At 46.2% G+C, this 22,233-nt stretch overlaps 1 protein-coding gene across 3 annotated transcripts; it reads right to left on the minus strand.

The window, feature by feature from the left end:
• Positions 1–112: 112 nt before the first annotated feature.
• Positions 113–21,763, minus strand: SLC25A15 (solute carrier family 25 member 15). Of its 3 annotated transcripts, XM_084879478.1 has the most exons (7): positions 21,604–21,762; positions 19,473–19,597; positions 13,157–13,415; positions 8,050–8,187; positions 4,253–4,422; positions 3,096–3,254; positions 113–1,932 (listed from the first exon to the last, which is right to left on the minus strand). In XM_084879478.1, the coding sequence occupies exons 2-7, from the start codon at positions 19,525–19,527 to the stop codon at positions 1,808–1,810; spliced, it is 906 nt and encodes a 301-aa protein (XP_084735604.1). In that variant the 5' UTR covers positions 19,528–19,597; positions 21,604–21,762; the 3' UTR covers positions 113–1,807. The 3 variants fall into 3 exon arrangements, with proteins under 3 accessions (XP_084735604.1, XP_084735606.1, XP_084735605.1); XM_084879480.1 differs by lacking the exon at positions 8,050–8,187 and having other exon boundaries at positions 21,604–21,763; XM_084879479.1 differs by lacking the exons at positions 19,473–19,597; positions 21,604–21,762 and adding an exon at positions 13,863–15,934.
• Between the last annotated feature and the right edge of the window lie 470 nt (positions 21,764–22,233).

Genomic DNA, 22,233 nt, shown 5'->3' on the forward strand with positions numbered 1-22,233 from the left:
GAATAGTAACCTGCCAAATAAGACATATCACATCCACAGCCTGATGGAGATAATAACTCTAGTGAATTGAGTTTCCTAATTGCAGTGTATATAAAGAACTCATATACTCAAATATTAGGCAAATAATTTAATGATATAGAACACTAGAATTTCTCTAAACACAGTGACCATATTTTTATCTGGAGTACGGATCTGAAATGGTACAAATTATACACGATGAATTCAATAGAATGAAAAATCAATTCCTCTGACTTCCCATTCCTTGCTCACACTCACTCTTACTTGCCTCAGACTGTTTCTATTGAAGATATTTAGTTAAACCTTTTAAGGAGGACATGTGAGGTCTACCCCCAACAGTGTTGACATGCTGACGGGCACCACACAGGGGGACCAGGGACCCTGAGCAATTCGCTCCCTGCTGGAAGCCAGTACTACATTTCTAGCCTATTCAGGTGAAGTACCATTCAGATGGCCAAAGAACAGCTACCATCTCCAAGTCTGTGGGAATCAGATGAATGAGTTTTGTTGCTATTACTGCATACATATGGCATAGCTTGATAAAAATTACTTTGTTTCATTGCTTTATAAAGTCACACCTCACATACAGTCATCATTAAAATTCAATGACTGCCAGTACCAGATATAAGGGGCTCCAACACTGCCAAAGCACGCTGGAGATATGGACTCCAAGGAAAACTTGAGAATGGATCAGCCCTGACGTTACTCACTGTAGAGTGCAAACACTACGTTTTGTCTAGTTCTGTGGAGAGGACTCCATCCAGGAGTACTGTCCATCACCAGGCAGGGAACAAGGACTTCTCTTGGCTTTGGCACTCTACTCCCAGGACGGGTTTCCGATTGGTGGAGGCAATGACTGAGTGGCCCAAAGAATACTCTGGAACCCTCTCCAGGCCAGGACCCAGAGACCAAAGCTAAGGGCTGTGTGGGCCACAAGGTCTTCACAGACAGCAGCACCACCCCCTCTCCGCAGGCCCTCCTGCAGCATAACGCCCCGCAGAGGGAAGCTCTTTGTGAGAGGAGGCTGGAAGTCGGCACAGTGAAGGCCAAGCAGCTTTCCAAAGGCTTGATACTCTAGGCCACACCCAACAATATTTCAGAGAGTATACAATCCCATCAAAAAAATAAATGGCACTATTTTATCAATAGAGCATCTTGGAAAAAATCCAGGATGCCTACTCTGAAAGTTAAATCAGAAACATGGAAGCCACATCAGTATACAATTATATTCTCTTTAAGATCTATGGATATATTGGTTTTCAAGCACCACAGGAATCCTTTTTAAAAACTTGAACCACTTGGTATAGTGAATGTGTTAAGCAGATTTTAAGCGACCATATATCTAGAATGGGTTAAGTAATCATAACCATCTTCATGAAACATGGTTACCTCTGGGTTTTTCTGGCATGATCTGATTAAACACAGAACAAAATTATGCTTCATTCACAACACACAACCATCCAAACTGCATGTATAATACAAGTTTATGCAAAATCCCTGATTATATTTAGATTGTCAGATTAGGTACCCAGGGCCAGAGGCTCACCCTGTATGTCCAACCAAGGACAACAGCAGCAGCTTTTCTATTTCAGTACAATTATGGACAGAAATCAGATTATGTAAAATTGAGGTCCTTCCATGAAGTTTAAGATTTAGGGTAGAAGAATGGAAGACAACAAAATACTCTGAAATTAAAAATAATTCCACACTGGTCTTGTACTTCATGAAACCCTGAGATGAATTATAGTCCTCAAACACTTGTACTTGGATCCAGGTTCACTAGAATAGTTCAGTCTGCTTCAAGCTGGCTCATCATGAACTTCCTGCTGTATTCATAGGCCAAAAATAGTGCCCCATTGGCAGGGAACGCTCGAATCATAGTAGGTTTCAGTCCAGAATATAAGGCCGTTATTCCTAGAAGACAAAAGGGTGATCCAAGACTGAATCCCTTCCTTAGAGATATTCCATGAAGCTGCCTAGCATATATATTTTTATACTTACAAATCTTAATACAATGGCATTAAAAACCAACACATGAAGAATTTATTTCCAAATTTCCCCTGGCTAATGGAACTAAACAGACTATAGGAAACCAGACAATGTCAGGACTCTGAGCAAAGCTGGTTGATGCTCAGGTAACATACACCAATCCCATGCCTGGTTAACTCCTGGTAGGTGGATCTGGCAGAACTGAGGCCTCACTCGGGCAGACAGAGGCGAACACAGAGCCACAGACCGCAGTAGTCTTATAGCTTCGCCTGGGGGACAAAGACGAGGCATAGGGCAAGTGAAAAGAGCATTTCTAGTTTTAGCATTGCCTTATGAAGATCCAATTATATAGGGAGGTATAAGTACTTTGTAAAACTATAAGGTGTTATGTAAATTTAAAGAGGGGTTACCTATTAGTAATATACAAGATGTCTGTATTCTAAAACAATTCCTGCATACTGTTATTGTGCTCTCCCTTTTAAAATCATGAAAGAGGAGTTCTCATATCCAGCTTTAAGATGTATAGAGGATGCTGGAAGGAAGATCTTCACTCACTATAGTAGCATAAAACTGGCTTTATACAAACATTAAGCAGAAAATCTACATCCTCCTACATAACTAAAAATTGATTTAAAAAAAATCACCTTCAGAAGTTGCTTAGTGCATTTCTACTTCCAGGAGACTAAAGATTAAGCATGGTGCACATTCTTTTATATCCCTCAGTGGTTCTCTTAGGGTCATCTGAAAATATCTATATGACATAAAACAAGTGGTGCTAACTTCAAAACATCTGTCCCCTTAAACCAAGTCACTCTTCAATAATTCCCTCTAGGCTATTTAGAACAGAGCATTCTAACAGGTACCTAGCTCAAGGGTTAGGAATAAGAACTTTAAACATTCTTGAGAATAATGAAAGCAAGCTAAAGAAAGGGAATTGGAAACAAATCCACAATCATGGGTTAACATATAGTGCTAGACAAGGAATATGAGAAGGGGCAGAGACCAATTATACACATGATACACTGCAACAAGACCAGCAGTGAAATATGACATACATACGTGCTCTGTTTGTGCAATAGCAGACCCACCTTCATTTTTCACAACACTTATACAGGTTCCAACAAATCCTGCCTGTTTTCCAGACATGGAAAGAACTTGAATTCTAGACTTGATACAATCCACTGGGTAAACAGCAAGCCAGAGGCAAATTCCACCAACTCCACCACTTAACATCAAAGGGACGGGGCCTAGAGAAGAAAACAAGCAAACGGTATTTAATCTCAAAAACAGCTGATGTGACATTTCGAGAGGTTAAGGCAGTGGCTGCAGGTAGGTGAGAATAAAAATGCTAATGCTGTGGAACACAATTCTGAAGCGACTGTCAAACTCTAAGAGCACAGGTTGTGTGTGGTAGAGCACCCACACGGTAGACTTAGTGAGGGTCGCATTAGGCTGGTCACTGTGGCTCTGCGGCCCTCCTGCCCACCCTCCAGAGGGCTGGTCCACACGGAACCAGCAGGCCCCCAGCAGCACAGCAATGCCCTACTCGGAGGAATGAGATGAGAGAGCACTGAAACAAAGGCCTCTTTTCAACTGTCTCATTCTGAAGTACTGTAATAATTTAAAGCCTGACAGCTTTGATTCTTCCTTTATTGTGGAAAATAAAAGTTGTTCTATGAAACAGAAAAGGTAAGCCTGGGAGCTTGACTAACCCTAGAATAGGTCCAAAACACTGAAGGGAGGTTTTAAGGAAAAAGTAATCACACTCATGTGGACCAAACACTGATATATTGTGTTACGCAGTTGAATAGAATAAGCTAGAAAGAACTATAATTTCACTGCTCTCAAACACTATCAATATTTATTACCAAATTTTAAGCTTACTGCAAGATAATTTAAGGTGATTTTCCTATTTATTGATGATTTCCCATGGGGAAAGGAATTTCTGTATTTCCTCACGTCTAAGATGGAGCCAGAACAAATTAATAAATGTTATAACAACGGAGAAGTTTGGGATGCACTGCTTCAGCCTGTCCTGGGGAAATTACCAAGCTGAGAGGAAGGTGCCAACGGCCGCCAGCGCCACCCAGAGGAAGATGCCTGCAATTGCCAGGGCCACACTGCTTCCCAGGATCCCGAAATCCCAGTGCAGGTGGCCCCCACAAAGGGTGCAGAGTGCATGAAATCTGCAGCAACCACACTATTGGAAAGCCGACACTGCCAAGCCCAATGTGAATACATTTACCTAGTTCATCTTTTGATCTCCCTGAAGCAAAAAACGATCGACTCTGTTCATAGCCGCCGAAAAAGAAGAAATAGCCTGGTACTTCTCGAAGTAAAGTGCTTGAGAGTCCATGATAGAAGCCCAACGGGCCATCCTTTCTAAGGATACTCTTCACTACAGACCAAACTGTACTGGAAGGAGACAGAGGAAGAGTGTTAAACACAATACCGGCGTTAGCACCCAAATCAACAGGCCTGATTAAGCTCTAGGAGGAAAACAGCTGATTTTACAAACAGGACCCAGAATTCTGAGACTGAAAGACTTCTGTGGGAAGGAAACATCTAGTGAAGCACAGATACAATTATGTGATGACAATGTTATCACCTAAACTATTCTATGATAAAGAAATACATTTCTAGAAGTCATATTATCAACAATGTAAAAGAACTAATACCCATTTTTTCAACTGTAAATAAGTGAAGTTACAATAGGAGCATCCAAACTCAGCAAGAACAAAGGTTCTCTACCTGCCCAATCCCTTACCTCCCTCAATTCCTATTTTCTTAATCTTCTTTGGATCTGGTGTTTTGAGGAAATTTGTTCAGGTGTTTTAGGGGCTGTTTTGTCTTGTATTAATACAGAGAAATGAGCAAGGGAGTAAATGCTACTTGAAGATAAGACCAAAGCTATTCTATACAGTTCCTGTCAGGCACACACCAAGAATTTCGTTCTTAGAAAGGAAGGTATGCAAGAACTTTTATTTCAAGCAGATCAGAGTACTGCAGCAGCCAGAACACAGGGCACTTTCCACCTGGGCTCCTCTTCCTCATGGTGTGTGCCACAGCAGACTTGGTCCCGCCAAACAGCAAGAAACCAAAACCACACACTCCTCTAGCTTCTCACTTTGTTCTCAGCATTGGACCAATGCAGGATTAAGCCTGAGGTAGTAAAGGCCACTGCTTTTAATGGTTAACTCTCTCTGAGGACTTCAGAAGGCTTCTAGGCATTACCATTAGCTAGGTCCTTCCAGCAACACAGCTCTCATTCTATAATGCATGTACAAAGTTATCCAATTTAACACAATCAGCCTGCCTCCCAATCCAAGTCAACTTAAACTATTGCATACCACTGTGTGGACACTGCTATGCCTCACTATAGTCACCTAATATTTACTTTTGTGCAAGGTGTCTGATTTCCAAAGTCCTTTGGATCGAACAATTACTTTTTTTTAAATACTTGTCCAAGAATATTTTTTCCATTGCTTTTCAGAGAAAAAGAGAGGGAGGGAGAGGCAGGAAGGAAGAGAGAAACATAGATGTGAGAGACACACATTGATTGGCTGTCTCCCACATGTACCCCAATGGGGCTGGGATTGAACCTGCAATCTATGTGCCCTTACCCAGGAATCGAAGCCTCTACCCTTCAGTGCATGGGCTGATGCTCTAACCATTGAGCAACTGGCCAGGGCTTTTTATTTAAGCCTCTCCAGAAGACATGCTCAGAAAGAGGGGGGGTGGGGAAGAGGAAGAATGTGTAGGAGAGAAAGAGAGAAACATCCATGTGAGAAGCATTTATCAGGTGTCTTCTGTACATGCCCCAACTGGGATGGAACTTGCAACCTTTCAGTGCACAGGACAATGCTTAACCAACTGAGCTACTCAGGCCAATGTTTTTTGTTTTGTTTTTTAAATGGATCCACTTTAATTTTTTTTAATCCTTACCCAAAGACATGGGTATTTTTGTTTTTGTTTGTTTTATTGATTTATAGAGAGGAAGGAAAGGAAAAGAGAGAAAAATCCATCAGTTGCCTCCTAACTGGGGAATTGAACCACAATTACTTGCTGTAAAAATACTAAAACTATGCTGGAGGCTAATTCCAGCATGTCATAATAAATGCAAGAAGTCCTCAAAAGGTGGATGGGCTGCTATATTCAGCAGGGCTGAATACATGTTATAGCCTACTGCAGTGTTTCCCAACCTTCTCTCATGATGAGAATCACCTGGTGGAGTTGTTAAAACACAAATTCCTGAATCCCAACTAAGAAGTGCTAAACTAGGATTTTTGGGAACATATAGGTAAAATTGTATACTTAACTAGTGCTCTAACACAGATGTTATATACAGAGCACTAAGTTAGGTATGCAATTTTACCTATATGTTCTCAAAAATCCTAGTTTAGCACTTCTTAGTTGGGATTCAGGAATCTGTGTTTTAACAACTCCACCAGGTGATTCTCATCATGAGAGAAGGTTGGGAAACACTGGCCTACTGGATCAGCCGAAGGCATTTCCCCAAACCTGAAGATCTGCATCTATTATTGCCTGCCACCATGCAGCTGAGGGCATTTCAATTGACATGTAATTGCCTACAGCCAAGGCAGTTCCCCCCAAACTGACAATGCCTACTGTATACTCAACCTTACCTTTGGTATGTATATCTACTTTGCTATAGGCAAAATGTGGGAATAAAAAGAACCCCGGGTCCTGAGATACAGAGAATTTAGCTACTACAGCTAAACTTCCTTTGGCTCCCCCTTGGATTACAAATTTATATTTCTAGTCTCTTTATTAATGTACACGCAGCGCCTTCTCCAGATTCCTGAACCCTTCTAGATGCTGGCTATCACCCCGGCATTAAAAATACTTTCAAAGGACATGAGGACAACTTTATGGGTGCTGTTCATGTTCTGTTTTTTAATCTGGACACTGGTTACAAAGGCATGATCATTGTGTGACTACATACAAAACCGCACACTTATGATTTCTGAGTGAACATATTTCACTAAAAAGTTTTAAAGCCCTAGCTGGTTTGGCTCAGTGGATAGAGCATCAGCCTGCAGACTGAAGGGTTCCAGGTTTGATTCCAGTCAAGGGAACATGCCTGGGTTGTGGGCTCAATCCCTAGTGGGGGGCAAGCAGGAGGCAGCCGGTCAATGACCCTCTCATCATTGATGTTTCTATCATTCTTTCACTCTCCCTTTCTCTCTGAAATCAATTAAAAATATATTTTAAAAAATGTTTTAAAGACTTACACTTTGGAACCTCTGGCTATGACTAATAGATTCAAATTGGTTGTAATGAATCTCAAGGCTGCAGGAAACGGGGTGCTGTGACGTACCCCATCCTCACTGGGAGGAGACTGTAAATGGTTACCTACTGGCTTTCCCAGCAGACTTACAGGTTTTGAGTTAACCACAGCCATGCCCACCACCAGAACTTCTGTCAGCCAGATGTTACAATGAAAAATCAAATTTTGAGGTTAACAAGGATAATCAATTACTTTTTGATTCAAATAAATCATATTGCATATGATTACTCACAGGATAACTAGACTCTGTTTTCAAGACTGAGTTGAAGAGTGATCATTTGATCACCGAAGAAAGCTTTGACAGGGGCTTCTCTGGGTTTTCAGACTTTGAGCCTTTGTAGGTAAACGTACAGGACTAGGGAGCAGGGGTCTGGATGATCAGCCTGAACGCCCATGTGAGTGCTGGGAACGGGCATCAAATCTTCATCTCCAATTGGGAGCTCAGTTGGGAGCTCAGCTCTCAGTACCAAGCTCCGGCTCTGTGCCTCCCCTCCTGGTTGGAGACCATGCCTCACACACACAACAGGCCAGAGGGGATAACTCCTGGCTTCTTCACTTCTGAAGTATTAAACACCAGTCAGATGGGGTGATGGGTCCAACCATCACCTCTTCCATTCAGAAAATTAGAAACACCGTAAATCTATTACTTGATTTTAGTACAATATGAAATTACGAAGTACTCAATACAGTAAGGCAACAGAGACCCACTGTTTGTGCCCAGGGGTGCTTACTTCTGGCTTTTGGCTATCTTTCCCGATGTCTCCATTTCGTACATGGTCTGTAGCCGGCACTTCACGAGCTCAGTGGGGCAGAGCACCAGCGCAGCAAACGCAGAGGCAAAGGAACCGGCGGCTGCATTCTGCAGATCGCTGAAAGGACACAAGCACAGGCGCAGGCGGCCATTACCGGTGCCGTTCTTCACTCACTCGGCACCCACCATGCTGCAGCTCCGGTGGTAGAGAGCAAGCATAAGAGAGAGCGTTCCTGAGTGCCCACCGGGAATCTGCACAGGCTGCTTTAGCTAAGGACTGCACAGCCCTGTGAGGTTGACAGCAACACACCAGTCTCCATATGAGGAAGATAATGTGCCGCTCCCACGTGGCAGTGCTAGGACTCAAACCCAGGTAGGCCTGATGGAAAAATCCATGCTCTTTTCATTGGTCACATGCTATGGACTGAGTGTTTGTCTGCCATCCCCAAACTCTATTTGGAAGCCTTAACATCAATGTGATGGCATTTGAAGATTCCTTTGGGAGGTAAATTAGGTTTAGATGAAATCATGAGGGTGGAGACCTTCTGGTGAGGTTAGTACCCTTATCAGAAGAGACCAGAGAGCTAGTTTGCATGTGCTCTCTCTTCCATGCAGAACACAACAAGCAGGCATCCCTCTGCAAGCCGGGAAAAGGGCCCTCACTAGACACCGAATCAGCCAGCACCTTGACCTTGGACTTCCCAATCTGAAGAACTATGAGAAACAAATGTTTGTTGTTTAAGCCTGCAAGTCAATGGTATTTAGTTATAGCAGCCAGAACTAAGCCACATCATGACATAGAAAACAAAACATGGAGAGGAAGAAAAAAAATTACCCATAGTCCTACCACCCTAACACATGCACTGTTAATATTCAATGTATTTTGCTCACTAACCTTTAAATAAAACTAGGTTCTGAGGCCATCCCTACACACCCATCCCTTTTTTCCAACCTGGAACAGACACACATAACTGCCACAGATGAAAACCAGAAATAAATTTTTAACCCCAAAGTTATTCATCCTAAAAAGATTTCCCAGAAACCTCAGCAACACAGAGGGCATGTAGGGGAGGGCAAAGCCAGTGTGAGTCAGCAAGTTCAATGGTTGTCGGTAAAATGGCTAAGTTGAAAAAAAAATAGAGGAATGAATGCAAATAAATACAAAAACAGAAGTTTTCACCTCATCTCACATCCGTTCAGTGCCACCAGCCAGTCACCAGCAGCTTTGTGAACTCCAACAGAGCTCAAGACTACGGTGGAAAGTCTAAAAAACAAACTGTCAGGAAGGCTTCTCTGCGAGTTCACGGGGTCAGGAAAGACGACCCTTCCATCCGTGGGGCAGTGTCCATCAAGGGCACACAGGGTGGAACACCCTCCGCTGGGCAGGAAGAACGAGCTGCGCACGGCGGGCCAGCTGGCTCCCTGACACTCCCCTGTTAAATGCCAGCATCCTGCTGCCACTGGGCAACCAGCAGCACTCACAGGTTTCCAAAAGCCCCCAGGGAGTAATCCCCTCAGCTTACTGCCCCAGGTGCAGGAAGTCCCTTACAATTTTTCTCCAAAGTGAGCAGAAGCTTAACAGACCTGCCACATTCAGTTATCCTAAAGTTAAAATAAACTAATCCTATCTAATAAAAGAGTAATATGCAAATTGACTATCACTCCAACAAACAATATGGCTGCCCCCATATGGTCAAAGATGGCTGTCACAAGAGGGCAAGCAGGGGAGGGCAGTTGGAAGGGACCAGGCCTGCAAGGGAGGGCAGTTGGGGGTAATTGGGCCTGCAGAGAAGGGCAGTTGGGAGGGACCCAGGCCTACAGGGGAGGGCAGTGGGGGGCGAGGGGAGACCAAGCCTGCAGGGGAGGGAAGTTGGGAGGAACCAGGCCTGCAGGGGAGGGCAGTTGGGGATGACCAGGCCTACAGGGGAAGGTAGTGGGAGGGGGACCAAGCCTGCAGGGGAGGGAAGTTGGGGGAGACCAGGCCGGTAGGGGAGAGTAGTTAGGGACAACCAGGCTGGAAAGGGAGGGCAGTTAGAGGTGATTGGGCCAGCAGGAGAGGGCAGTTGGGGGCAACCAGGCCGGCAGGGGTGGGCATTTAGGAGCAATTGGGCAGGCAGGGGAGTAGTTAGGTGTCAATCAGGATGGCAGGGGAGTGGTTAAGGGGTGATCAGGCTGGCAGGCTGAAGCGGTTAGGGGCAATCAGGAAGGCAGGCAGGTGAGTGGTTGGGAGCCAGCAGTCCTAGATTGTGGGAGAGATGTCCAACTGCCCGTTTAGTGGGATCGGGCCTAAAAGAGCAGTCAGACATTTCTCAAAGGGTCCCAGATTGGAAAGGGTGCAGGCTAGGCTCAGGGACACCGCACCCCCCTCCCCCCATGCACAAATTTCATGCACCAGACCTCTAGTAATGAAATAAACTGATGTCCAACAGCAGTGTCAAATCAAGGGCTACTTCCAATCCCCCCCTGGTATCCTATCTCCTGGGAGCCTGGCCTCAATGCCTCAGAAGGATGTACTGGTGTTAGGTCTCAAAGGCTGCCTCAGAGCGGCTTTCTCTCCAGAGGAAGACACTGCTACAGTATGGACTCGCTTTTGATGTTAGAGAACGGAACATCAGACCATTCCAGAGCACAGCCAGATACACAACTATGCTGGCACTCAGCTCTCCAAAGTGGAAACTGCCTGCCACTCAACTCCACTCCCTCCCACCCCATTCCTACTGTGCTCGGTTCTCAAAACCAAAACTTAAAATGGTTTCTGCCGTCTTTCAGCCAGCCTGCAGATCCATACTTGGCCTCCCTGGGGACGCTCTGCAACCCGCTGACAGGCAACAGTCAATCAGGGTCATTGACCAGTTTACCAAGTTTTCAGGAACAAAGGTGGCATCAGTAAATGGAGCCGCCCATTCAATCTAAGATGTGGTAATGGTTAGGACACCTGAACAAACACCTAGCATGTCGTTACAAGGCAACAAGGCCAGATCAGATCTGCCTGGACTTTGGCTTTCTAATAAATACTTTCATCTACCAAGGCACTAAATGAGGTCCACAGGCCCCAGGTTGGGCCTAAATTATACTAAGCGTTGAGAGTTGGCACTGAAATGGCGACAGGCATAGGATAGGATTTTGCAAGAACTGACTGTTTATCACCTATTTAACAAAAATGTACCTGAACAATTCTGCCATGTAAGATCTTGTCCAGCTAAAGGTCAAAAGAGGACACCACGCAGGGCAGTGTTCAAACCAAGAACAGACAAATATTTACAATATTACTGCAGCAGTTCACAGCAGGTTCTCTCGAGCAGTTTCTTCTTCTTTTCAATGTTCTGCTTACTCATCTCTTATCAGGATCCGGCCCCTACAAAATACTCTGACTGTGGTCTTATGGAGAATGCTGGATGGGGCTGGAGCCCTGGCTTTCTCGCCATTACTGCATGACTTTTGAACATGCGAGTATTTGCACTCCATTTCCTCTTTGAAACATAACACCCACTTTGCTCATCCCACAGGACCATCAGGGCTAAAAAACACACCATACATGTCAGAGCTCTGTAAACTCCGAGGCAGTATTTCCCCCAACAGGTGGCAAGCAAACTCTGATCTGCAAGATGAAAAAGAATGAGTTCAAAAGATAATAGAGTGCTGGCCAAGGGAAACAGGGAGGGGTCTTTCTTGCAGGGCTCCTCCAGAAGCCCATGTGGTTGCTGTTTCCCGTCTTCTCTAAGGATGTTGGAGGCTCACACTCCAGACTCCTCAGTCCAGAGTCTCTTCCTCTAGTGGGGTGAGCAGCAGTCACAACTTCCTGTCAGTCTCTACTCTGAGAAACCTCACTCTCCTGGTTTGTCTCCTGCTTATTTCTTCACTTCCTCTCCTTTTCCTGGCCCTCTCTACTGGAGGGTCCAGGTTCAGTGCTCAGCCCTTTATAGATGCTGTCTCCATGAGTGAGCTCATCCAGCCCCACGCTTTTAAAAAACAGAATTCCTTCATATAAAAGGGAGCATGCTCAGACCTCTAGGCATCTCCAAGAGAACATTTCTGTACAAAACGAACCTAACTTCAGTCACATAGGACCTTAATTGCAATGAGATTTCAAATTCCTACCAAAACAACCAATAAGCCTGCCCTTTGCAACCATGAGGCTGATAGAATAGTTTTAAGTTATTTCAAACATGGCAATGAGCAAAGGAGGCAGGGATAAACATCCCAGGGGCTTTTAAATTCTTTTTAGTCTGTGTATAATAAATGCCCAAGAAAGACAGAACACAAGCCAAAGTTTGCTGTTTGTGGCAGACCTGGCCAAAGAAGATTCACCAGTAATTCCTCAGATGCTTATGGCCCTTCCTAAAATTCCAAGTCTCTCCTCAAAGCTATTTGGTTCAGGCAATCTCTTCTAAGATTCTTCATTTTGCTGATGAAGTAGAATCTAAAGTTTGGGTCACAAGTTGCACCTACGGCTTTAGTCTAGCACCTCTGCCCATAAGAGAAGTAGCCCTACCATCAGCACCTTAAAAGCATTCCCCTGAAGAATACCGATGCCTAAGGGTGAGTCGGCAACTCTCCCATTGTGTAATGCAAATGTACATTCCAATACAATCACTATATATATAAAAGCCTAAGCGACTTTTCAACCAGTAGCTATGACACACACTGACCATCAGGGGGCAGACACTCAACACATAGGCATGGAAACATGGAACAGACGGATGAATCTCAGAGGGGAGAGGCGTAAGGGGTGGGAGGAGGGGGAGAGTGCAGGTGAGAAGAAAGTAACCAAAGATCTTATATGCATACTATAGGCCCAGTGCATGAATTTGTTCACCAGTAGGGTCCCTCAGCCTGGCCTGCAGGGACCAGGCCGAAACAGGCAGTCCAACATCCCTTTAGGGGTCCTGAATTGCAAGAGGGCACAGGCCAGCTGAGGGATCCCACCGGCACAAATCTGTACACTGGGCCTCTAGTTTATTTGTAACCTGAAAGAAAGTAGTTATTTTTAAAAAGGAAACATTCTCTCCATAAAGTATCATAAAATCTTGACTCTACAACAGTGTTGCTTTTTTACAAATCAAAAAAGTGTCAGTGTCTTCAATCACCTCAGCTTTGCCTGCTTGTCCAATCCCACCACTTTCCGCACCACCTGCTGGCAGAAGCCGTAGCACATGAAGAGGACAGAGTTCTCGGCGATGTTGGCGATGAGCGCTGGGCTGGTCCCCTTGTAGAAACCCCGGAAGCCCACCTGTGAGTAGGTCTTTAGGCAGCAGTCAGTGAGGCCCTTGTACAGGTCAGGGAACGTCTGCATCTTCACCTTCATTGTGTCGAAGGGCTGCCCGGTCAGCACACATGCTGTGCCCCCTGCAACAGGACAGAAGTCTTCGGTAGCACACGTCTACAGCTACATTATAGAGTGCAGACTCCATCGCCCGTGGAAACGAGGGACAGGCAGCCTACCCCAGCACTCCTGCTCCCCCAAACCTTCTCACCCAGTCCAATAACAACATGTGTGCAGGCCCCAGCTCCAGCCCTGAAAGAACTCACATGGCAGAGACACTAATGTGTATTCAACAGCCCAAAGCCACTGATACAAAGGTGTGGCATGTTAGTAGCACTGGCAATGGGGTCAGAGGGATCTGGGCTTGAAGCCTGGCTCTGCTGTGAGATCCTGGACAAGTGAGACAGGTGATGTAACTTCCCAGCCTCAATTCCTAGTAGGGTTAGGGTAAGGATCAAATATAACAATGGATGAGAAGGCTTAACATAATGGTGGCTACATAGCAAGTGGTTAATAAATAGCACCCTTACCAGTGTGGCTCAATTGGTTGGAGTGTCGTCCTATGCACCAAAGGGTTGTGGGTTCAATTCCCAGACAGGATGCATGCGGGAGGCAAACTATTGATGTTTCTCTTTCCCCCTCTCTAAAATCAATTAAAAAATATATATCCTCAGGAGGGAATTTTTTTTTTTAAAGCAGTTGCTGTGTGTGAGTGTGTGTGTGTGTGTATGTGTGTGTGTACGCGCATGTAGCCATAAAAAAGGAAGGGGAGGGAAGTCTGGAAAGAGTTAATCACTTTTCTTTGCCTAATGCCTGGTGCTGGTGACTACCAGAGAAATAACAGAGGAATAGGCCACAGATAAAGAAAAGAGTGGCTAATTAATCCCTGAAGAGTTAAGTAACTGAGCCTATAAGAAAGTCTCTATTTGGACTCTACCAATACATGATTTGTATTCAGATAGGGAATGAACTAAAATGTACCTTTGCTTAGCAAAAATCATGTATTTATTTGCTTTTATACAGTAAGAGTATTAAATACAGAAAATCCAAAGATCACTTCAAGAAAAATTCTGAACATAAGAAAAAGAAAGACCTAAAATGACCCTATTATATCCCCAAATCCTGTATTGGATCTGTATTTTGCGAACTGCCACAGGCTAATGTTTTACTTTCCCTTAGGCCTGCAAGGCCACCATATCTCAGATATCTCCTGCTTGTGTTGGAAAGCATAACCACTGATAAGGTTATTAAACCCTAATCAAAACTGAAGAGAAGGATTGCATAAACTATTTAAGTAACAAACTCAGAGACACAATGGTATGAAGGTTTATCAGAGGGTAATGGGGTGGAGAGAGGATGAAGAGGATAAAGGAGGTCAAATATACGGTGATGGAGGGAGACTAAACTATAGGATAGTGGTGGTGAGCACACAATGCAATATACAGATGATGTCTTACGGAATCATACACCTGGAACCTATATAATGTTATTAATCAAAGTCACCCCAATACATTTTTTTTTAGTTTAAGAAATGCAATTTCTTAACTTTAACAAGTTAATAATTTTAACATTATGCATAGTTATTCCAACTCAGTTGTAGAAAATAGAGATCAGGGAGGGGCTGCTAAGAATAACTCCCAATTAATTACTGGGAAATAAACAGCCATTTCCAAAGAATGTGAAAACTGTTTGATCTCTTCTCTCAAGCAATCACAGATATGATTATTTCTGACCCTATCACCACCGATTGCTCTTTTAGGAGAGTACTAACACATTTCTGTCTGGTCTTATCTAATTATCCCTAATTCTGAATACAATTTAATAAAACATCACTATTATTAGAGCTATCCTCTTCTAAGTACTAATGGGCCATAATAAAATAAGATCCTAATTATCTCACAATAATTTAATTATTCCAAAAGAAGAGGTGAATGTCAGAATTTTTTAAAAAATATATTTTATTGATTTTATACAGAGAGGAAGGGAGAGAGATAGAGAGTTAGAAACATCGATGAGAGAGAGTCATCGATCAGCTGCCTCTTGCACACCCCCCACTGGGGATATGCCCGCAACCAAGGTACATGCCCTTGACCGGAATCGAACCCGGGACCCTTCAGTCCCCAAGCCGACGCTCTATCCATTGAGCCAAACCGGTCCCGGCGAATGTCAGAATTTTTAAACGTGGTACATAATTTAGATAACTTTGATGCAGATAAACTGAATAAAGCATTTAATTCAGAGCATTAATATTTTAACTGGAAGTTTTCCATAGTCTAACAATTATCCTAAATGGTCCAGACATCACAGGTTACTATACTAGTAATATGCATTTGTTGCATATCTGTAACAGTTACATTTCTAAACAGGAAGAAGGTAGGAGGCTAATGAATTTTCAAATGCTAACTATAATTCTCTCCTTTCAGCCATGAAGGTAAGCTAATTCCAATATAACTTATCACACACAAATGATACTGTCGAGGCACTCATCGTGCCCATCAAGTAGGTGACCACTTATCAGAGGGAAAGACGTGTTCAGAATACAGCTAGAATAGCAGTTGCACCCTGGCCAGTGTGGGAACTGCATGTGGGACCCCACCGGTGCACAAATTCATGCACTGGGCCTCTAGTATGCATATTAAGATCTTTGGATAATTTCTTCCCATGTGCAGTTCCCACACCAGCCAGGGTGCAACTGCTATTCTAGCTGTATTCTGAACACCAGCACCAACCAATGGGGCTAGCAGGTCCCCTCAGATAACTACCAAGTCAATGAAGCTAAGAATAATTTACAGGAATTAAATATTTCTCCACATGCTTACACCACAGACCTCTGAGCATCTCATTCTCCTTGAACACATGGAAACAGTCTCTGCATTTTCTCATAGGCATCACAGTGGGCCCTGCATTTTATTCTGCAGGAGACACTCAACGCATCATGTACTCTATGCTTTACCAAGGTTGCTGTTATGAATTTTCAGTCCTGATGCAGTGTAGTCAGGTGCTAAGGAAGTCTATCAGGCACGGACAGTGTCTTGGTGAAGGACAGCTCACAGGGAGAGCAGAGGTGAGAAGCAGACCTTGAACCAGAATTACTTGGTGCACCCACAAAGAGGTGAGAACCTCAACCTCCTCTGGAGGCAGTCAGTAAATGTTCAGTTTAACAGCACAGAGCTGTATCACTGTCAAAGAATTCCCATTTAAAAACACTGGCATTTGAGAGGATAAACTTCAATGATCTAAAGCCGTGGTTGGCAAACTGCAGCTCACGAGCCACATGTGGCTCTTTGGCCCCTTGAGTGTGGCTCTTCCATAAAATATCACAGCCTGCACGAGTCAATTTTGAAGAAGTGGCGTTAGAAGAAGTTTAAGTTTAAAAAGTTTGGCTCTCAAAAGAAATTTCATTCGTACTGTTGATATTTGGCTCCGTTGAGTTTGCTGACTACTGATCTAAAGTTGCATATCCCTCAACTTTGCTGGTTAAACAAGCATACCGCAACAGAGCAGCAGAGTAGGGGTGCGTCATTTTATAGTTCTTAAACTACTCAAGTGCTGCCATGGTTTCCCCTTAGTGAGATTACACTTTTGAGATCCAGTTACCTATCTTCTTCAACTCCTTCCGCATTCTAGCTGTCGGGGCTCTCGATCCTCTCCTAGACTCTTACAGTAGCTGCAGACAGACAGCTACTAAAGATCTGCTTGGTGGGGAGGTTTGCTTAAAAGAAACAGGAGAGCTACAGAAGCACCTGTGTGTGTTACACCATCACCTTGGCTTGCTCTTACATGCTAATCACTTCCATGGGTGGGCGTGTTCACAGAACACTCGGGCCCCTCTGCTCCTGGCCAGCATAAAAATCCCGAAGCCCAACAGCTTCCCCCTGCAGAGAGCTGGGCAGTGAAGGCTCCACACTAGCCCCACGTCCAGGAGTGCTGTTGGCCCGTTACGAACTTTTAATGCAAAGAGGACAACAGAACTAGACAAGGAGCCAAGCAGCCACGGTCCTAGCCTTGTCTGTGTACCATCAAGCTGTGCAAGCTTGAGCAAATCCATCTGGGCCCCTTTTCTATGTTTGGAATGAGCATTAGAGCCAGTGGCCTCTAACGGCCCTTCTAGCACCATCACTGAAGAGTAAGACCCGCCAATGTGGAATGGCTGCTTCCCCTTTGCATTCCACAGGGGGAGTTCTCAGGTCACTGCCAGGAGCCTCCTCTGCTCAGTACTCACAAGTCCCTCACCAGGTTGAAAACAGGCTCCTGAAGAGAAGCCTGTTGTTCCTGGAAGTTCAATGACCCAGAGCAGGGCCCTCTCAGAGAAAGGCGGCCCTGTGTGTCCAGGGCGGGAAGAAACACTCTCCGTGTTCAGGAAAAGTAACTGTTAGCGTGTGTAGGAGCCCCTACATGTTCAGTCACCAGCGAATGCTTTACACACCAGACTCCCAACAATACGGTTGTAATTTATAGCTTTAAAATCCACTGTAAGTTATAAATGCGACATACAAATGCCTTTCCTGGAAAAGGAAAGCTCTTCAACTCTCTCACAACAGATCTGACATCTTTGAGAGAGTGACTGAAGGACGTTAAATTCCAAAAGCTGAAAATCTCTCATGTGGTTAAATATCAGCCTATTGCAGAGACCACATGATTCCATGTTTCGGCGTCAGTGTCCAAATGTGGCGGACAGGCGGGCGGGCAGGGCACGAGGTCTGAGGGGCTGCCCTGGACTGCACGGCAGGATGAGGAGCTGACCCAGAGGCACACAGAAGGCAAAAGGTTCCCCGGCTCCTGGGTTGGGATACTCCCTATGGGCGCCTGCCTGGGAGCCAGGCCCTTGCCCTGCACTTCTTATCAGTGTCTGCTGTGGGCTGTTTCCAGCCTTCCTCATTAGCTTACCTTGGCCGACCTTTGGTTCATGGGAAAACACTTGGTTCTTCTCTGAAATGCAATTCCTTTTTTACAATGAAGCGAATGGCAGGATGAGTAGGTGACCATGTGAATGCACTTGATCTGTTGAGCCACAAAGCCCCATTGGCTAAGAGGACAATGGCAACCCACCCCTCTAGCCTCTCCATTCTTCGGTAATGCAACCCATGATAAGTTTTGGTGTAAGAGGCAAGGATAAAGCAAGGCTTTCATCTGGGAAGTCTGAGCACTAGAGTGCTCCCCCAGTCCTAACATAACACAGGCATCTGGGGAACAAGTTGCCAGCATCCACTTCCCATTCTGTCCTTTGCATCAGGCTGAGCAAAGGTGACCTGTGTAGAGAACAGCCTGTGTGTTAGGAGCTGTGCCAGGGAGTACTTACTTGTACCCCATGGGGCCACAGTCTGCTCTGGGGCTCGGGCCCAGGCCCAGCCCACCATTCCCCAGCAAATCCTAGGGCCTCACCTTACCTTTCAGGGCTCTAAGATACAGCGAATGCCAGTCTCATTTACCAAAGGTATTTCTAAAGGCTGTCCTCCTTTCCTTCCCTGGCCGTAGTAAAGACAGTAACTGGGATTCCCTGGAGACATGGCGTGGTGTTATTTTTACACCGAAAGGGCTCTGAAAACTGCCGGGCTTGGAGTGAATCCCACGTAACCTGCACGTCCAGCCATGGGACAAAGAACAGGGACTTCAGCTCTGAGGGGCAATGTTTTCCAGCTGTAAACTGGACACCTTCCCACCCTGCACCTTGGCTCATACTTTGTTAATCCTCACCCAATGATATTTTCCCACTGGTTTTTAGAGAGAATGGGAGGGAGGGGAGAGAGAGGAGGTAAAGAAGGGGAGAGACAAAAACATCAATGTAGTAAGAGAGCTACATCAATTGGCTGTCACTGGCACACCTCAACTGGGGCTGGAACTTGCAACCCAGATATGTACCCTTGACTGGGAATTGAACCAGTGACCCTTTGGTGCATGGTCCAGCGCTCTAACCACTGACCTACAATAGTCAGGGCCTGACTCATACAGTTTTAATATAATGGGAACTAGTCTACCTCTGCTATGCTCAAAATTCAATATTACACTTCCATTAAATGGATTCAGTCTGAGTTAAGCCATGTTGATTTTGGGGTGACAAAGGTAATATTTTCACTGTGCTTTCCCTGGATCTCACTATAGAAGCACTTGAGGAGGAGAGGATGGAGTTCTCTCTGGATTACCTGCGGCCCCTGCTGTGAGGTCGATGGCAGCTTGGATGGCAGGATTGGACTTCATGTTTGCCCACTCCTCTGCTGGGCTCCGTAGAAGGCAGCTCTCTGAGGCTTACAATGGGCGCCTCATATCCCTGGGAGGAGACAAGAGTTCACCATCAGTCAGGCCTCCCTTTCTCCAAACCAGCTTCCTGGTTAGTGGGCCTGAACTTCTGGGTGCTGGGAAATCCGCTCAAGATGTCAGCGCTGCTTAGTGACTGGCCTCCCTTTTTACTTTCCCACCATCTCCTCACAAAAAGCTCACAGATCAGAAACCTTCCTTGGGTATCAATGTTACAGCCACTGGTGAGGGGCACTTCAATCCCACCGTTCTGAAACCCTTAGAAACCAATGCCAGATAAGTTAGCCACTGGCATCCTAAGCCACATCAAATTAGTTTTGCAGAGACTTAAGTTGGACCATCACTCCACTAGGCTCAGTTCTAAATTCAGACAGCAGCCTGTGCAGGGTCCCTCAGAGGTCACAAAACAGCTGGGCTGGAAAACAACAACAAACAGGTTAGGAGCTGTGCCAGTGAGACATCCCAGTCTGGATGCCTGCCTGCTCTGCCACCAGCAGGATGGCTCCTTGGACCCCTAAAGCTGCATGATTTTCAAAGTAATTAAGTGACTTCTCTAGCAACAAGGAACAGTTTTTATCCCCATTACACTGAAGACCTGTGTGCTCCCAGTCAGGGGAGTGGGAGGGGTTGGATCAGTGATGAACACCATCTACTGAAGGTCAGAAGAAAATAATCTTAACCACTTGAAGAAGATTGCCAATAACCACAGACCAAGAATCTAACTTTTTTTTACAAAAAAATTTAAAACCAGCAACAACGAAATCACAGTACTTAAAGGACATGACAACAATATAACATTACTGACAGGCCTGGAGAGACAGTACCAATGACTGATAAGGTGATGGCCATCCAGTTTCTGGAGAAGGATGTCAAGACCATAATCTAAACTCCCCCTTTTCCACGTGGAAAACTGAGGCCAGAGGAAGATGAACTGTGAATGTGCATCAAGGAGTCACACATAGGGGCTGGGCGGAGGGAGGTTCAACTTAAGTCGGGGGGGGGGGGGGGGGGGGGGGGGGCATTGGAAAGATCTATAATACTATCAACATTAAAAAAAAATTTTTTTTTAAGGAGTCACACAAACAGGGCAGATGCAATGTGGCCTCTCAGTGTCTTCATTCCTTTTGGAATGGACATTTCTTTTCAGAAGGAAAGAAAGGCACACCGGATTAGATGCCATCACTGTGGAACCAGCCCCTTTACTAGTAGATAAGCCGAACTTATTAAACACGTCAAATCCTACAAATAACTACTTGAAGAATTATTAGGATAGTAAACAGTAATGGGGATATTAAGACACAAAGTGTGAGCAATCGGTTCAAATTATGAGTAGCTTTGGCTTGAAGGAAACATAGGGCTTACAAGACTGATCAGTGTGAGTTAAACTGATAAGCCTTCGGCACCACCTGAAATATAAAAACTGAACCTTTTCAGCGTCCCTTTTGCCCTTTAAAAGGGCACCAGGTGGGACTTCGGGACAGACAACAGCGCTGGTCATACCTCTTAGCTGCCCCTGGGGAACTGGTCTCTCTAAGGGAGAATCTAAGGCCGCCTTCCACGCGAAGCTCCCGGGGCAGCAGCCCTGAGGCAGGTGCGGGCTGGGCAGCGCCGCGCAGGGTGCACACCCACCAGCTCCACCGCCGCGCGGCCCGCGAGCCACTCCTCCCCGGGCCTGGGGTCCTCGCCGCCCGAGGGCCCCCCAAGGAGCCCAGTTACAACTCCCCGGCTCCGACTCGGCCCGGCCACCTGCGCGAGTCTCCGTTCAGGTGCGCCCGGTCCCCCGCGCCCCGCACCGCAGGCGCCCGCACCGACCGCGGAGCCTCCCGCGGGGAGCGCGCCCCGAGTCGCCGCCGAGCCCGGGCGGCATGGGCCGGGGGCCACCCGCGGGTCCAGGGCACGCGTGCCCGCCTGGCCACCTCGCCCGCTGCCGGGAAGGTCGCTCCGCCCGGGCGCCGAGGCCCGCCCGCCCCGCTCCCGCCGGCTCCCCGCAGCCGGAGCGCCAGGCCGGGGCGCGCTCACCGCCGCGCCGACGGGCCGCTGCTGCTCGGGCTCCGGCGCCAGCAGTGCTCCGGTCCGCGGCGGGGCGGCCGCTTCACCCCACGTGGGCCGCGCCGCCCTCCGCCCCGCCCCGCCCGGGTCCCCGGCGGGCGGCCCCGCGGCCCGGAGCCCAGCGGCGGGGCTGGCGGGAAGCGGAAGTGGGCGGGGCGCGGCGGGCCTCCCGCACCGGCCGGGGCGGCGGGGGCCGGGGGGCCGCGCACCGGCGGCCTTCCCAGGCTTCGCTTCCCCGGGTCCCAGGGGCTCCCACGAGGCTCAGCGGGAAGGCTGCTGGTTAACTTTGCTGGGACCGGGCTCAAGGCCTTAATTATAAATTATAATTGAGTGCGAAAGTAATGGAAAAGAAAAGATGAAATATAAATTTGTTATTGCCGGGGAGAAAAAACAAAAACCATTTCCATTCTGCCTTCCCCAAGGAAATCCATTCCCACTGATGAAAACTGAACCTCTTAGGCTATTTCTGTAGCTCTGCCAATTTGTTAAAAAGCATTACTCCGGCATGTGCTGTGTAAAGGGATTTTTTTTAGGGCTCTAAGACACAGCTAAGACCTACTCAACATGTGTGACACTCAGGGCCTTAGAGTGCTTTGGTTC

This window comes from Pipistrellus hanaki (assembly GCF_964339955.1).
Source record: "Pipistrellus hanaki genome assembly, chromosome: 3".
Classification (NCBI taxonomy): domain Eukaryota; kingdom Metazoa; phylum Chordata; class Mammalia; order Chiroptera; family Vespertilionidae; genus Pipistrellus; species Pipistrellus hanaki.

Coding starts and splice junctions, on each gene's coding strand:
- SLC25A15 (XM_084879478.1), bottom strand. CDS start 19,527: ATGAAGTCCAATCCTGCCATCCAAGCTGCCATCGACCTCACAGCAGGG. Junction 13,416..19,472: donor CCTCACAGCAGGGGCCGCAG/GTAATCCAGAGA, acceptor GTCCTGTTGCAG/GGGGCACAGCATGTGTGCTG. Junction 4,423..8,049: donor AAGATAGCCAAAAGCCAGAA/GTAAGCACCCCT, acceptor GTCTCCTTCCAG/TACAGTTTGGTCTGTAGTGA.